General features: G+C 33.7%; 1 protein-coding gene across 1 annotated transcript; it reads left to right on the plus strand.

Annotated features, from left to right (window-relative positions):
* The first annotated feature begins 13,682 nt into the window (after window positions 1-13,682).
* On the plus strand, window positions 13,683-14,581 carry LOC116117900 (transcriptional regulator SUPERMAN-like). Its single transcript, XM_031403899.1, has one exon. The coding sequence runs from the start codon at window positions 13,731-13,733 to the stop codon at window positions 14,454-14,456; it is 726 nt and encodes a 241-aa protein (XP_031259759.1). The 5' UTR covers window positions 13,683-13,730; the 3' UTR covers window positions 14,457-14,581.
* Window positions 14,582-18,265: the final 3,684 nt, after the last annotated feature.

An 18,265-nucleotide genomic window follows, 5' to 3' on the forward strand; every position in this document is an offset into this window, starting at 1 on the left:
CACAAATTTGTAGCAAACCTGCCACGGCAAGGAAGAAGCAGACCTTTAGATGGTGACAACGGCGATTGAAGAGGTTGAAGACTTGAAGACCTGAAGACTTGAAGCTGAAGGAGATCGCGAATGGAGGAGGAGGCAAAAAGCAAATACAATCGCAAAAAAAAAAAAAAAAAAAGGGTTAAAAAAATTTGGTTTAGTTTAGGGTTTTGTTAGTGGACCGAATTTGGGTGTTGGGCCGGTTGGACTGGCGGTTTGATACAGTATGGTCCAATAGCGGTTTAAAGCGGTCCAATGCCAAATCTTGGTTTTTTACCCTCTTTGAATCGATGATCTCACCGAAACCTGGTCAGACTAATTCGACCGCCCCGTCCGATCTGGGTTTTAGAACATTGAAATAAACCCCCCACAATTTCTGCAATTTACTATACCACCCGTCACCATTTAAAATGCAAGGATAATCCCATACCGGTAGCGTCCGTTGAAGAAAATCTACAAGTTATAAAATAACATTTTCACCTTATCATATGTATTTTTTATCCAAATAACACTAACAATTTTTTTTTTTTTTTTTTCATTTAATCATTTACTTAGTATCTTTACCAATTAATACTGATATAAATATTTTAATATATCAATTTTCTTAATTTAAACAATATTTTTATTTCCTTTTCCATTCTTTTCTCTCACCAAAACTTCATTCAATATTCTTCAAACTTTTCTCACCTTAAACTAAATTAATCCATTTTCTTATACTTTCCTACTTACCAACAAAACTTATCATCAAATACTTATTAACGCAAATTTAATATTAAGTCCATAAGTCCATTCATCAAATTTCTCACCCAAAAGTAAATTCATATTTTTTCCCTCTTACCAAAAATAATCAAAGATATCAAATAAATCATAAAATAAAGTTTATTTAACTTGAATCCAATAAATAAATAAATAAATAAATAAATAAATAATTTAACAAATGAAAAAAAGACTAAACGAGATTATCTACTTGTGCCGGTGTGATTTGGCAAGATTAATCAAATCAATGGTCTCGCAAATAGACCTTGGTGGCCAAAGTTAGCCCTCAAGATTTGGCTAGTTGCAATGTCCTAAATAGTTGTATTTTTTTTTTTTTTTTTTTAAAGTAAAATAAGGGGAGAAGAGGAGGAGGAGAAAAAAAGATAAAGAAAAATAGAAATATAAGATGAAAAGAGAAGAAAGAAACTGTTACATGGTTACGTTGAAACTTATCAAAATATCAAGTCCACATTGATCATGTCATTCTGTTTTGAACATGGAATTAGTTCATTCATTTTAGTTTTTCTTGTTTAAGTTTACGTTTGAGTTATTAACATTATTCCCTATTTTTGCTTAGTTAGTTTGGCTTTTGACTTGTATTTAAATGATTTTTTATTATGGAATAAATGTATCGAATATAAAAAAATATGCAACTTACTGTTGTATTAGGAGGCCTTGACCACTCAAAGTGTCAAGAAACTTATTTTTTTCTTAATTGTTTATTTAGCAAAAGTGAGTGTATCATCTTTGGTATCAGAGCCTGGCTATGGATTTGCAAGAGCAGGTGAAGAAGTTGGAAGAAGGCCTTAAATCTCTCTCTGATGGACAAAATGATCTTCTCAAACATGTTACTGAGCAAATGGAGAAGATGAGCCAATAATTATATGGCAAGAACTTTAATGAAACCAGTGAAGGTTCTAGTGTTAAAATGGGTGGACGTTCTTCTAAGGGAGGAAGCTCTAGCACGAATTTCATTCCAAGAACCATAAAGCTTGATTTCCCTCAGTATGACGGTCGAGACGACCCGGTTACTTGGATGAGTCAAGCAGAGAAATATTTTTCGCTTCATGATATTGCTGAATCAGACAAAATGGCGCTATCATCATTTTACTTGGAGGGTGATGCCCAACTGTGGTTCCAAACATTGGAACAGGAAATCCTTTATGTGACTTGGGAGAATTTTAGAAATGGGTTCTTCTCTTGTTTTGGTCAAAATCAGTTCGAAGACCCGTTTAGTGAACTTATCAAATTGCGGCAAACTAGCTTAGTAATTGAATACCAAAGCACATTTGAAAGAACATTGGCCAAAGTTGATATTTCTCTCAATCTAGGAAAGTCAGTTGTTTCATCACAGGCTTGAAAGACAGCATTCAAACCGACGTGCAAGCAAATAGGCCTTCTACACTAACCATGGTGGTGGGATTGGCAAAGTTATATGAAAGTTGCGAGCTCCCACATAAGAGATATGTTCTTCCAATTGCTCGACCAGTGAACCCAACACGAGCTGCTATAGGGCCTCAAGAATGTAATACAACAAATACAACAACCAAGAGGATGATGCCGGTTGAACTTGTGGAACGCCGAAGGCAGGGATTGTGCTTCCATTGTAACGACAAATACAACCCATGACACAATTGCCTAAAGCTCTTTCGAATTTAGGCATGTTGGGACGAGGAAGATGATGACGTGATAATTGAAGTCGAAGATGAAATTGTTGATGCAGCTCTAGCCACATCACTTCATGCAATGTCAAGAGTTCAAGCACCAAGGACAATTAGGTTATAGGGAAGTCTTAAAGGTCATTCAGTGATGGTTTTAATCGACTTAGGCAGTACTCACAACTTCATAAGTTTGCGAATAGCTCAACAAGTACAACTATATCCTGACTCTAATGGAAGATTGGAAGTATTGGTGGCATCGGGGGAGAGATTAGCAAGTCCTGGGAAATGCACTCAGGTGCAAATGAAACTCCAAAAGGTTAGATTTTCAAATGAATTTTTTATATTGCCTTTTGAAGGGTATGATGTGTGCTAGGTACACAATGACTAAGGACATTGGGACCAATCCAATAGGACTTCAAGAAACTACAAATGAAGTTTTTTTGGGGCTCCAAAGAAGTTACTTTGAGAGGCACCAATAAACCAGAAAATAAGGTTACTAGTAGTGTGACTTGGCCAAAGAAAGACTCTCTTGAATGGAGTGTGGTAGCCAAGGAAGCCTTTTCAAAAACTCAAGCTTGCAATGACTAAAGCTATGGTATTAGCTCTTCCTGATTTTTCTAAACCATTCATTGTTGAGTGTGATGCCTCCGGGATTGGAGTTGGTGCTATTTTGTTGTAGGAATGCCCCATTGCTTATTTCAGTCAAGCTCTCTATGGAAAGAATCTTCTTCTTTCAACTTACGAAAAAGAAATTTTGGCATTAGTACTTGCAGTTCAAAAATGGCGGCCCTATCTTTTAGGAAGGCAATTCATTGTTCATATTGACCACCAGAGTTTGAAGCATTTGTGGTCTCAAAAGATAACAACAAGTGCCCAACAACGCTGGTTCTACAAGTTAATAGGGTATGACTTCAAGGTAGAATACAAGAAAGAAGGTGAAAATATACTAGCTGATGCTCTTTCAAGGAGACATGAGGTACAAGAAAATTGTGGTAGCTTATATGCATTCACTCAATTAATACCCCATTGGTTGGAGGCAATAAAGGAGGAAGTTGGTGCTAACACTACACTCCAAGTCTTACAAGAATGAATTCAGCAAGGGGAAGCATTAGGTCCATGGTGTATGGTTGATGAGATTATTTTGTTTAAAGGGCGCATATATCTTCCTCCTGATTCTAAGCTAACTTCCTCTATTATCAATGAATTTCATGGCAGCACACATGAGGGCTATGTGAAGACACTCCAGAGGATTAAATCCAATTTTTATTAGCAACCAATGAGGAGGCAAATCAAGGACTTCATCTGCTACTGTGACATTTGCCAACTTCACAAGGTGGAACATCTAGCACATGCTGGACTCCTACAACCTCTCCCTATTCCAACCCAAATATGAGAAGATATTTCAATGGATTTTGTTGACTGCTTGCCACAATCAAATGGTAAAACATCTATCTTTATCATTGTTGACAGATTGTCAAAATATGCACATTTTGTACCACTTTCCCACCTTGCACAGCAGTTGGAGTAGCTTGATTATTTTTTGACAATGTATTCAAGCTACATGGGCTTCCTAAGTCGATAGTTTGCGAGCATGATCCAACATTTACAGGAGCATTTTGGAAGGAGTTGTTTCGTTTAAATGGTACTTCATTCAATTTCAGCTCTAGCTATCATCCACAAACGGACGACCAAAGTGAAGTTGTTAATCGAACATTCGAAATGTATCTTCATTGCTTCACCAGCTCTTGACCAAAGGATTGGTTACGTTAGTTATCTTAGGTGGAATATTGTTATAACACTAGTTGGCATTCCATTGTTCAAAAAACTCCTTTCAAGATTGTCTATGGTCGAAGTCCTCCTCAATTGTTTAGTTATATTCCTAGAACAGCAAGGGTGGTTATAGTTAGGGGTGTTCGGTTATGGGTACCCTACACTTTTGGAAGGAATCGGAACCGGAACCGACGGTTCCTTAACTTTTGGAACCGGAACAGGAACCGGAACCGGAACCTCCGGTTCCGGTTCTGGGTACCCTGTAAAATTAATTATCCCCCCCCCCCCCAAAGTTTTTTAAATGACAAAAAAACTCTTAAAAACTTACAAATACCCCCCACTTGACACTTATTAACAAAATTAAAATTGTAAACTTCATATTTCAAACTCCAAAATTAAAATAATCTATTGAAAATCACAAATTCAAAATTAAAATATTACAATAATCCATTGAAAATCACAAATTCAAAATTATAAACTCCAAAACTAAAACGATGAAATTACATAACATATAAAATTAGTAACATAACAATTAACAACATCCAAATATGAAAAACTAAAAATATCTCATGCTCCATGCTCTGAATTGCTCGCCTCATGTGCATTAATTTCTACAAAACAAGTACAAGAAAATTAATTAGTAAGTTCAAAATATTGAACAAAATAATTTGGGAATAAATTAACTAAATATGAATATAAAAGATTGATATTATTTTGTTACCTGAGTTATAACTTTCTGCATCCATCAAGTAATCCTCAAAAGTAGTTGGGGTATATGCATATCTCAACCAATCTTGTGCACAAACTAATGCTTCCACAATGGGTGTACTTAAAGAACTCCGAAAGTGATCAAGTACACGACCCGATGTACTGAAAGCTGACTCAGAAGCAACTGTAGATACCGGAATAGCAAACACATCTCTTGCCATATACGAGAGAACCTTATACGTTGCAGCATTTGCTTTCCACCAATCTAGTATGTTCAAGTTGGACTTCACGGGTAGACATTTCTCCTGGAGGTAAATGTCTAACTCTGATTTGGTCATATCATGAATCTCTACCTCCATCTCCTCCTCATACTCATCTAAGGAGCGGTCGTACGCAATCTCATCACAACTCACACCAGTAACTGAAGGCTGGCCAATTCCGGTAATTTGGGAAGAACAAGAAGTTTGGCTTTCTTGGAAACCTGATACAACCCCCACATAGAAATCATACAACCGCTGTAACAAATCTCTCAACTTTCTAGACATCAACCCAACCTTTTGCAAATCATTGTCATAAATCTTTTTGTACCCCCACTCCACATATTTTATTTTAAACCGAGGATCTAAAACCGCTGCAATCAATACCATCATGTTCGATCTATCAACACTTCCATAATACTTATCAAACTTCTCTTTCATTTTCTTTGACATGTTGTTAAGTATTGGATTTGTGTCTTTCTCCCAGTCATTCAAACAAAGCACAATACCAATTGTCTCTTGAAAGTAAGTGTTAGAAGTCACATAGTTCGACCCTGACATTTTTTTTGTAGCTTCATAAATTTTTTTGAGGAATTTAGCAAATACATTTGCTTTTTCCCAATCTTCGTTAGAAGGTGTATCATGTGACAAATCCGCAATGTAGTTGGGATCCTCATCTTCCAACCTCTGAAAAGCTTTCTTGAATTTTACTGCAACATCTAACATCAAATAGGTGGAATTCCATCTAGTAGCAACATCAAGACACACACCACCTTTATAAGCAATCCTTTCTTCTTTCACACATCTCTGAAACGTTTCGGCTCTAGCAGGGGAACTCCTCACATACTTAACCGAATTACGAATTCGGCTAATACAATCCTTTGTCTCACTAAGACCATCCTTCACGATCAAATTCATAATATGAGCAGTACATCTCATATGGAAGAACTCACCATCCAGAAGTAGTGCTAATTTGCCCCTCAAGTAAGCGATTGCCACATCATTAGCACTAGCATTATCCACGGTTATAGTAGACACTTTATCTTCAATACCCCAATAAAAAATGCACTTCTCAACCACTTTGCCTATCTCCTTTCCCTTGTGACTACTAATAGGCACAAAACTGAGAATTCTTTTATGTAAAACCCAATTCTCATCAATGTAGTGACCAGTGAGACATAAGTAGCTAATATTCTGAATCGAAGTCCATATATCGGTAGTCAAAGCAATCCTAGACTTTAGAGAGTACAACTTACTTTTCAATAAAACCTTCTCATAATCAAAACGTTTCACAACATCCCTAGCCAATGTGATGCGAGAAATATTTGACCACAAAGGTTGCAATGAATTTAGAAATCTCCTAAACGGTGGCTGCTCCACCATTCGAAAAGGTTCTTCCATAATAATAATCATTTCAGCAAGCAACTGTCTAGACACCTCTTGATTGAATGTCCATGTGTTAATCGTACTACTCTCCTCTCCTTCTTCGTTTATGGTCTTGAAAGATGATAAAAGTGTTTGGCTTCTATCTACATTGCTTGGACATTTCTTACAATTGGATAAATGCTTACGCATAGAAGAAGTTCCATTCACCGAATTATACACCAATATCTTTCCACAATATGAACACTTCGTTCTGTCTGCTATGCCGGTTCTCTCATTGAAAATTTTCTCAAAGTGTTGCCACATGTCAGATTGCTTATGTTGAGCACGCACATTTGAGATAGACTCTCTAACAATATTAGGCATATCCTCCCTAATGTCAATATTCTCTCTATTTATTGACATTGTTCCTACAAAAAATTTGCCAAGTTCAACTTCAAAAGAATTTAAAATACATATAATGTTTAATAAACATAGTGTTTATGTGATATTATGCCATCAATAAATAAAAATCTGATTTAGTGTTTAGCATCTCATTTTCTTCGACTTCATTGAATCTTTAAACCTATAGTCACCATCATTTATAAACTCAAGAATTGTAGACATGAATGCACCCCACCAATACCTTAAAATTTGAACCAACCCACCTTAGAAAAACAATCCAGAAAGCAAACGGGGACAGAATATAAGCAATCAAAACTCAAAAGGGGAATCCAAAAATAAAAAGAGCATATATACTAACAAAAAGAAGCACCGAATGAAATGTTTAGATTTGAAATGGAATAAAGAATGTAACTTTGCAGTAAAGAAATGGAGAAGATAAGAATAACAGGAAATAAAATGGACCCACCAGAACTCAATTGTGTCTAAACAAAAATCTGCCACCAATCCCACAAACTCTGCATGAAAGACACCTATCTCTTTCTACTCTTCTCCTTCTTTCTTTATAAACACCTACCACTTTTGCATTTCCAGTACAAACACAATCTCATCATCATCAAAATTAAACTGCTAAGCTATGAAGAGCACGCAATCTAACCTCAGATCTAACCTCTTTTATTATTTAATGTAGTGTTGGCAACTTTTTTATCATGTGGCATGCTTTTGTAGAATAAAGGGCCAGCTTTCAGGAACAACAGTCTCAGTTTTTTGAGTAAGTGTGATTAGAATATTTTTGTACGCCATTCCATGGAATCAACTCCATCTTTTTTAAGAACAGTAAATTCATTGATGAATTTTCAATTAATTAATAGCTAAACTCACCCAAATTCAGCATACACTTTCTATTGAATGCACAAAACACAATGGAATAAAGACACGAGTGAGATTAATTAATTTTCTTTTAATCTTCTTCTTTTTGGGTCTTGTCATTGTTAGTAATAACTAATAAGCTTACTTAATTTAAGTTTCATAATTATGGTTAATCATACTTATCCCACATGTAAATTTCATATAGTCCAAGAACAACACAATTACTTTATATATTAACATCAGATTATCAATTTTTTCTTCCAATCTTGTGGTTGAAGGTCATGAAGATTAAAAGACAGAATATATAGTATACGGTAAAAATTGTATCTCTAGAGTTTTATATACTCTTGGTTTCTTACTTGGGGAGCTAGTTTAACTAGATCTGTAGTTACTCTACAGCAGAAATGAAGATTCAAAAATAAAATAAAAATAAAGAAATGGAAATTACCTTAAGAAATTTGAGTGCTTTAGTGTCTTCTTCTAGATTCTAAGGATCACAATTTCACAAAGCCAAGCAAATTAAAGGAAACAAATGCTGAAGTTTTTACCTTAATCTGAAGTGAGTGGACAGAGAGCAAGAGTAGACGAAGATTGTGAGAAGGGAAGAAAGAAAATGAACTATTTTGCAAGGAAAAAAAAGCTGAAATTTTACCTTAATCTGCAGTGAATCGACAGAGAGTAGCAGGAGCAGATGAAGAGCGTGAGAAGGGAAGAAAGAAGATGAGTTTTTTTTGCCCTAATCTAAAGTATTTATATGTGGTAGGAAAATTACAAAAACCCCCCCACTCTTTAATAACATTTCATTTCAGTCTCGGTTTTCGGTTCCGGTTCTGGTTCTTGATTCTAGGAACCGGAACCGGGACCGTACAGTGCGGTTCCAGATTTTTGGAACTGGAACCTACCCGTTGACAATCGGTTCTGGGTAGGAACCAGAACCAAACACCGGGTACCCAACGGTTCCGGTTCCGAACGGTTCTTTTGAACACCCTTAGCCATAACGACGTAGGATCGGCTAGATCTGGTCAGTCATGTGTCGATCTATCCATTTTTCGCCGTTGACGACCAGATTTTTTGCTGTCGTTTGGCCATCAACGATGGTCAAGATATGGTTGTCGTCAATGGCCAGATATTTAGCTATAGATCTAGCTATTTCCAGCTAGGTCTATGGTGGATATGACTGAAAATGTCCAGACCAACGCACGATCGGCCAAATCCAATCGGTTGTGCTCTATTTCGATGACTTCCAACCAACGTTCAGTGGTGATAGTCGGCTACCGACAATTGTTAGGTGGGTGGGGGTGTTTTTGTGAATTTATAAATTTTTATTGTAGGGTGGTTTTTAGCTAAATTAACAAATATCAGGGGTTAAAAAATAATCTTAATATTTTCAAAAAATATACTAAACACATTATAAAAATCTTATCCTATTTAATTAAATCACATTCAAAATAGAATACTATTCTAATAAACTAAACAAACGGAGCCTACATTTTTTCTTTTTTAAGAAGAAGCTACAGAAGCCTTAAACTAACCCTAAATCAAACACTTCCTGAAGTTTTAGAAATTCATACAAAACAACTTTCATAGTTTACAATTTTTTTTAACAATCTAGCAAAAAAAAGAAATGGTTTTTGATGAGCTTTTGAAATGTTACAGGGTTTATAAATTAAAATATCATAATTACTACAAACTTGATGAATTTCAGAATATTAAAGAAAGTATTGATTAGAAAAGACATAATTATACTAATAAGAAAAGGTAATAATAGATACAACACAGTAACTATCCCCTCAAACAAAACTATTACAAGAATAATTAAAACAAGCAAAAAAAATGTATGGAATATAAGAAAATTAAAAACATTAGATGAAAAAAACCATATCATGACATTCGCCATTAACCAAGATGAAGGTTCTTTTCAAGAGTTGGAAGGAAAGAGAATAGCCATTGGCAATTTGGCATGTTGCAAACTAAAAGTTAAAGTCCTATTAGTTGCAGAGTTTGAAAAAATTGCATCACGGTCCTCTATGTAAACCTGCATCTCTAAGAAATTCGTAGGATCAACACCAGATCCAAAAGGCTCTGAAGCTTCCAAGGACACTGAAAAAGAGGATTTAAAAACCTTGAATCCAGAAGTTCTTCCGAGCCCTTAGAAAAAAGATCAAGTCAAGAATTACACATAAAAATATGTGTAAATTTTGTTTGATATATGATATATATATATATGTTTATATCATAATCCATACTTAATCTAAAATGAACTGCAAAATATGTGTCAGATCGACGCTGATCATGACCTGCAAAAGCTTACACCATACTCTCCTTTATTATTTCTCTCAAATGAACAAATGGTTCTTCTCTTAGTTAATTAATTACCTCGATCTTGCAACCAGGTTTTCAGGTATGGCGTGAACATTATTAAAAGAGAACAACAATAATAATAATAAGACCAAGAAGAGTGAGAAAGAGTTTGTGAAATTTGCCATCTTATCTGCAGGAAATTTAGAAAAGTGAACGAAGTAATTAAAATTTCTCTGCAAAATTACCCAAAAATTTTGCTGTTGGTAAGCATATGATTCAAAGTAATTAATAATGTTCATGAACCACAAATATTTCCAGCCATATATTAATCTTTAACTATATACAGTAAAACTTCCCTATAATCATAATGATGGGACTAATAAATTTTATTACTATAAGAATGTTATAACTTAATAGAGGTGTAGTTACAAAAGTTATTGTTTTGATTTCTTATTTTACAATTCATGTTTTAGTAGTACAATATTAGGATTTTAATTCATATTTTACTAGTATTATGATTTTAATTCAGTGCTTCACTTGCCTACTTTTGAAACGGATAGAAGATTGTGTCTTGGAATTAGCAAAGATAAGTGTCATTGATGGAACTGTAAATGCAGTTAATGCATGATTAATTGATGTGAAGCTACAGACAATTGCCAATGGTTTTAAGCACTGTAAAATTAGGACCCCTAATTATCGATGAACTGCAAGTTACAAATGAAGTGGATGAGAAGAATAAAAAAGTCATTACAGAATTAAGTGATCAGATTCAACAACTTCAATACACTAATCAAATGGATATTAATGTTTTCCTCAATCATCCAAATGAGCAATAAATTGTGTATATTTTAATCAAAGAAGAAATCATTACTGCAATTAGACAAGAGAAAGGAAATAATCATAATGATGATAGTATGAAAATACAAAAAGTTTTGTATCATAAAGCTCTAAACATGCTTAAGAAGCTAAAAATATTTTTACTTCTACAAGAAGGTGTCTATACTAGCGAGTTATTATGTACTCGTAAGGTAAAAGATGTGATAACAACTCTAAAACATAAATCATTGTCTCAAACAACTTTAAATAAATATTTTATTTCATCTTAAACCTTTAATGTAACATAACATATATTTTTTTGTAATATACAAATAATTATTACTATGTAAGGGCAATTTTTCTTGAGGTGGGAAGTAGTAAAATTATAACTTATTACAATGTGAAGTTTATTCTTATTTATAATTATCTCAAACTAAGATTAGAATTTTTTATGACTATATAAAATTTATTCTTATATAGAATATTACTATATAGATGTTTTATTGTATTACTTCGGCCTTACGACTTTCATTATGTTTTTATATTTATGCACGATTGCTTGCTCACTTGTCTATATATATATTGTTGGCTAAGATATAATTAGTTTTATTCCTCAATCAAACTGATTGATGTGAAATTATGGTTTAAATACAGGTTGTTTAGTTTTAAAATTCCTCAACATTAATGTAATAAATTATATGTAATGTCAGTCCTTTTGATCGAGAGATATGGATATCAATTATACAACTGTTCATGATGTGGGATGGATATCCACACAGCATCCTAAACAGGTTTCATCAAATATCACTCCCTCTTTTATCTTTTCTGTGTGTCACATATTTTTGTCTAGTTAAAGCATATAATATGTCTCACCATTTTATATGACAGGAGAGCCAGAGAAAAGAATATCCTTTAAGGCGATAACATCAATGATTAATACTGTAATGAACGTGACAGATATTAAGTAAGCACGCAGTTTAAAATTACTTTATTAAATTTTATAAACCTCGTTACTCACTAGAAGGAGATCGATATACAACTTGTTAATAGAATTTAACCAGTTAATCAGGTCAATTCCTTGCTTAATTAATTAATTAACCTAATACATTCTACTTGTAGTAGGATATGGCAACTAATAAGAAAGATAAGCTTTAAGTTGGAAGAGTCCTCCTGTCTTAGTACTTGATGGCAAGGAAGAAAAGACGATGCAAACAATGGTTAATTCGTACGAACAAAACATTAAACTTAATTAAAGTTTAATTAGTCTTAATTTCTTGTTTAAGTCGTGGGCGAAAAAAGCTATGTTATAAAGAAGACTATTTCTCCATGGACTTCTTATAATAAGTTCAACCTTTTCTTCTACTGGGGGATATAAATATAATAAAAAAAATTTAACTACCCACATACAATTAAAGAATCAAGAAATTAATAGCCGGGAGCCACGCTGTTCTCTTCTTGCTGTATATATCTAAGTCTCTAGTCTTGGATATGCGGAGCATTAGTTTTTTCAAGGTTGGAAAGAAGCTTCCTCGTAAAGGGTCTTTATTTTTTTGTTGATGCGACGACGAGAGGAAAGCAACAAGCAAGAGAATTTAAGAGCACCGTGATTATTACTGCCGGTACTTAAATTAATAAACTTTGTTGTTTTTAACAAGACAGTCTACATCCTTTAGTAATAAGGCAGTATTGCATTGGAGAAATGGACATAATATTGAACGCGCTTTCAATTCGGAAGGTGGAAGGAACTATACGAAGATTGAATTCTTAATATATAATTGAAAATTATTGATTTTGTTACTGTACTCAATATCCAGATAGGCAACTCCTAAGACCTTGTTAGTGCTGATGAAATTAATAATCCTTTTTCTTTACTTCCAAAGGGTCAGAGTAAAAGGACAATAAGTGAGTCTTATAGCCGAACTTTGCTTTTTTTTGGAAGTAACCGCAATAACTATATTTAATTTGGGGCAATTATTAATTGAAGAATTACAACAAGTTAAAGTTGGCTATCATATACACAGAATAAGATCATTTCATTGGAGCCAAAGTATTTCTTTTTATTGTGCTTCGGGTGATTGATTAATGAATGTTGTTGTTGTTGAAATATTTGCATTAAGGCACTGACATTATTGGAACCCTTTTTCTTTGCAGTTATTAGTAGTAGATTATGTTATAAATTTACATGTTTAAGGACAGACAAAGAGATAAAGGCAGATCATGTATTCCTATTCCTTCAAACGTTTGGGTTTGGTTATTGCTTGGACTTAATTAATTCTTATTTAATAAACTTTCGATTAATAGAACATAACATACATTACGCGGAACGGTCAATGCTAAAATCCCAGGCCAATAACTGTATCGGCATTACCAAAATTGCCTGAATTCTAATAGTATTTTTCGCTAATACTTTTTGTTTCTTTTTCATTGTTTTTTTTTTCCTTTACATTTAGAATATTATGTTATATTCTTTAGTGCTAGAGATAATTATATATGTAAATGGTATTTAATTTTATTACTTTAGATTAGGATAGAAAGATTGATGCATGAGATATTTGAAGGAGTAAATAGTTGGGCGTCAAAGCCAAAGTTGCAATTTGTCTTTGTATGCACAGGATGACTGATTGGAAGAGCAAGTTATTATATATTAATATTGTCAATGTTACTAAAATCCAACTGCTTGCAACTCAAATTTTGTAATATACCTCCACCTTAGCCCATCCCCTATTTAACCCATTTCCCCATTTCATTCCACATCATCTCTCTATCATCACCTATCTTAAATGTTACTAGTACCATGGCTACTGAGCTTGGCCTTCTTTCCTTGACCCAGGTTCAAAAATTAGTTCAGTCTCACCAAAATCAACCACAAAACCCTAACTTTTCTTCAGGTGCTAATTCTTGGATGTTGAACCCTAAGAAAGCTCCCCAAGAAGATGATGATTCATGGGAGGTTAGGGCGTTTGCAGAAGACACAGGTAATATCATGGGCACCACTTGGCCTCCAAGGTCTTACACTTGCACTTTTTGTAGAAGGGAATTTCGGTCAGCTCAAGCCCTAGGCGGCCACATGAATGTGCACCGCCGAGACCGTGCTCGCCTTCACCAAACGCAACCGGGTTCAATCAATATTCCCTCTTCATCATCTTCCACTTCCTCCTCGACTTTGATAATTCCAACTCAAGAGTTCGCTACAAACGGTGGATTATGTCTACTCTACCAATTACCTAACCCTAGTGGGGTTTTCACTCCCACAACCATGACTGCATGTGCTATTGATTCGCCATCTCCTCTTCTCTCTATCTCGCCGTATCCCTCCAACAACTTGATAGCGGCGCCATCGATAAATTTCCCAGTAACGCCGCAAGGGCTAAATTCTTCTCAATGCCACTCCAGCAAAGATCCCTCAGGCTCTATCGACAATAGCAATAATGTGAAGGAGAACAGCAACAACTACAACGATTCGGCCATTGAAGAGCTTGATCTAGAGCTTCGCCTAGGGCACAGACCAACACCATCGTAACAACAAATTAACAAGAAATTTTATTGTGTGAGTGTGATTTCTTTAATTGCAGTTTGAGGGAAAAGAGTGTCATTGATGTGTAAGATACGGTATAATTTTGATAGGCTTGTGTGAGATTTTTTTTTTTTTTTAAAGTAAACGCTTGATTATCTCATTAGTATATCTGTTTGTGTGATGGAAGGTGCTTGGAATTGGAGACGAAAGGAGTAGAAGAAAATTGAAACTTTCTTGAAATCTCCTTGTAATTAAATTCAAAGGAAAAAAAAAAATTATTTATTTTAAAAAGAAGAATTAATAAAAGAAGATTAGGGTTTGACTGAGACTGATGAAGTTATTAGCAGTGCAGTGTCATTTTCTGGTACAGATTTCTGATTAAAGAGTGTGTCTGGGCATACATTTCCGTGGGGATTATATTATATCTATCACGTATAATGCTAATGGAAAACACCTCCTGTTTATAGAAACTACAGAAATGCCGTTTTCTTCTTTGAAAGAAACTTCTCCTTTAAACATTTATAGCGAAAACCGATAAGGTCATTTACACCATTCTAGGAAAGGGTTCATAACAGCGTTAAATGCATCAGTATTCTTCAGAAAACGGTCCCTATTGTTCAAGCTCTACACACCCAGCAAGCTTCTTCATTTCAACTCGTTTATGAGCCCCAGATGAATCAATAGTGTGTTTAATTTAAGAGGAAAAAGAGAGAAATGAAAATAATGGAAGTGGTGTTTGATTTCAGAACGAACAAGAGACAGCCCATTCCTACCGTGGAAGTCCAAGGCTAAGTTCAGAAAAGAAAATTCTGTTCACACAAAGAGAGACAAAATTAGTTCATTATATCTCCTTGGGATTGGGGTACTTTGAGATGAATATAAATACAAAAGTTGTGGACGATAATAGAAGAGGTAATTCCAGCGATAGCGAGATGTCGATACATGGGTCAATTGTATATAGATGATTGAATTGTACATGAGAATTGTACAGCTTTATTATGTTATATTTTATTAATTATAGATGACTCGTTATTTTTTCATTGTATGTTAATTGCACTTCAGATTGAAATCTGTATATAATAAAGTCCAAATTTACAAGAAAATTTGAGGCACTTTAATTAGGACTTTTTTTTTTTTAATGAAATATGATAATTAAGTTATATATAGTTTGATAATATCATGATGACAACACAGATTGATTTTATTAAATCAATAAAGTTTAGCTAAAGTGAGTGTGATGAATTGATTAAACTTGAAGAAATGTATATTGTTGTGTGTGATTTTGCCTGAAGCTCGCAAAGTTGTAGTTCGACCCAGAATCAGCATGACCCAAAATGAGCTCGACCTAGTTGAAATTCGATGCAACGATCAACCTTGACAACTGTTCAACAGATTAGAGGATAAGCATCAATCTCTGATACTTCGGAGGATATGAGATTGGCATCTGATAGCAACACAATCACTGAAATCATGGGATTACATACCAAGTCTGATCGCAATCCTAGATTTATCTCTCTTTCCTTTATACAAACTTTGTATAAATACTTCATAAAACTATGAGGAAAGGGTTAATAAATTATTTTAGGCAAGTACATATTTCTTGTAAGCTTTCAAAAGCAATAAAAGAATAGTAGACGTAGACTTAAGTTTTAACTTGCCAAATCATTATAAAAATTCTTTCGTGTTTTTTATTTTACTGCACTTTTATTATTCATTGCTGATTTTCAGTTAATCAAACACATGTCTATTCTAATTCCACCAAAATCAATCGGATCTTTCTGATTAGTGCGAATTTTCGTATCAACATATATCTTGAATCTAATTTATTGAGTGAATATTTTTCATGAGTTTCTATTAAATTTAAGAGGGTAGTCTTAATTTCTTCTCAAGCTTCTTTAATGTGTCCCTATATTTTTGTTGCTTTTGGATGAAATAAAAAGTCCAAATATATGTTTAAGAAGCTATTAGAACAGAAAATTCAGGGAAAAAAGAATGTTCGGATTTCGAATTTTAATTTAAGCTTGTATGATAATTAATAACATATTTCAATTTAATGGCATTGATTTTAACCCCATATGCACATATCTGGATTCCATAGATAAAATTTCATAAAGACAAGATTTTCAAGTCCAATAAAAACTTTCTTATCTAATATCCAATATTGTTAAGCTAATGCTAACATAACCTAAATCATGTCACGAAATTTCTCGTTTTAAGTGACATTTCATCTTACAATATTATTATTATATTGTCCATCACATTATTTCATTATTTATACAAAAATGACATATCCTAACGAGAAATTTCGAATAATAATTACGATGTATAACGTTATGTTATTATTCATTCATTATTTAAGATAATTATATGTTAGTCAAAATCCAATTTATAATCTGAAACTTTTGAACGAAATTCAACTTATAATAATTAATTCCTACAAAATTAATAAACATTGTTCATTATTAATTAAATTAATCTTTTTTTTAGTTATGTATGTGTAGAACTTAGTGGTTAATTAACTAATTATTNAGAAAGAAAAATAGAAAAAGAAATAGAAAACATAAAGAATTTTAGAAAGAAAAGAAAAGAATTAGATTTTTTTTCAGAAAGAATACAAACATGATCATTTGCATATGCCTAAGACATTTCATGTGCATTGCATCTTATGCATTTATGCATAGATTAAATAGTTTATGTATTATTGCGTGTCTGACTAGCCAAGAAAAGAAAATAGAAGCCCATGAGAATAGAGAGGAAAAAGAAAATAGAAGCCCATAAGAATAGAGAGGAAAAAGAAAATAGAAGCCCATGAGAATAGAGAAGAAAAGAAAATAGAAACCCATGAGAATAGCCAAAAAAGGAAATAGAATCCCATGAGAATAGAGAAGAAAAGAAAAGAAAAGCCCATGAGAATAGAGAAGAAAAGAAAATAGAAACCCATGAGACTAGAGAAGAAAAGAAAATAGAAGCTTACGAGAATAGAAAAGAAATTAGAGATATACAAGAAAATAACAGAAATTAGATACATGCTAGAAAAGAACAGAAATTAGAAACATGGCAAATAGCAAGAAAACTTAGTGTTTTGTTGAGTAGAGAAAGAAACAGAAAGTCATAATCTAGTAGAGAAGAGAAATAAAATAATAAAGAATAGCACAGCCCTAGAAGGATTTAGAAAGATTTGAGGAAAATGGAAGACTACTAAGTAGTATGCTTGAGAATAAACAGAGAAAGGAAGCAGGAATTTAGAAGCAGTACCGTGAAAACTGGGACAACAGAGTTAGAGCATAATTAGATTTGGTTTACTTACTGAGCATTTATAGCTCACCCCATTGCTTTCCTTATTTTTGCAGGCATTAAATTGTAGTGGTAAGGAGATGTCAAGCTGGCGAGAGGATTGCACACACTGTCTCAATGAAGAATTTAACGTGGATTTATATATGTGAGAAATAATCTTTATGTAACAGTATGTTATAGCTGGATTAAAGATGAAAATTTTAGATGAACACCCTTTTTAAACTAGCAAATTCTCTATATTCTCTCTATATGATACTCAGTGAATACTTGCCTAGTGAGACATTGCAATCAGTCCCTTGTTGGCTAACTTGACACTTTATTATTGAGCAAGAAATCCCCTTCTTGCGTGTATGAAACTAATCTTTTGACATTTTGTTTCATTGTACTCTGGTTCTCTTAGAGTATTTTTCTCTCTTAAGGTTCAGGGTTCATTTCCATATTTCGTGTCAAAACCTCACCATATCATACATTGTCTTGATGGCTCTTGAAACATGGTTCCTTTGCTGATGCTGCTGCGTGGC

The sequence above is a fragment of the Pistacia vera genome, unplaced genomic scaffold (genome assembly GCF_008641045.1).
Source record: "Pistacia vera cultivar Batoury unplaced genomic scaffold, PisVer_v2 Contig824, whole genome shotgun sequence".
NCBI classification, from domain to species: Eukaryota; Viridiplantae; Streptophyta; class Magnoliopsida; order Sapindales; family Anacardiaceae; genus Pistacia; species Pistacia vera.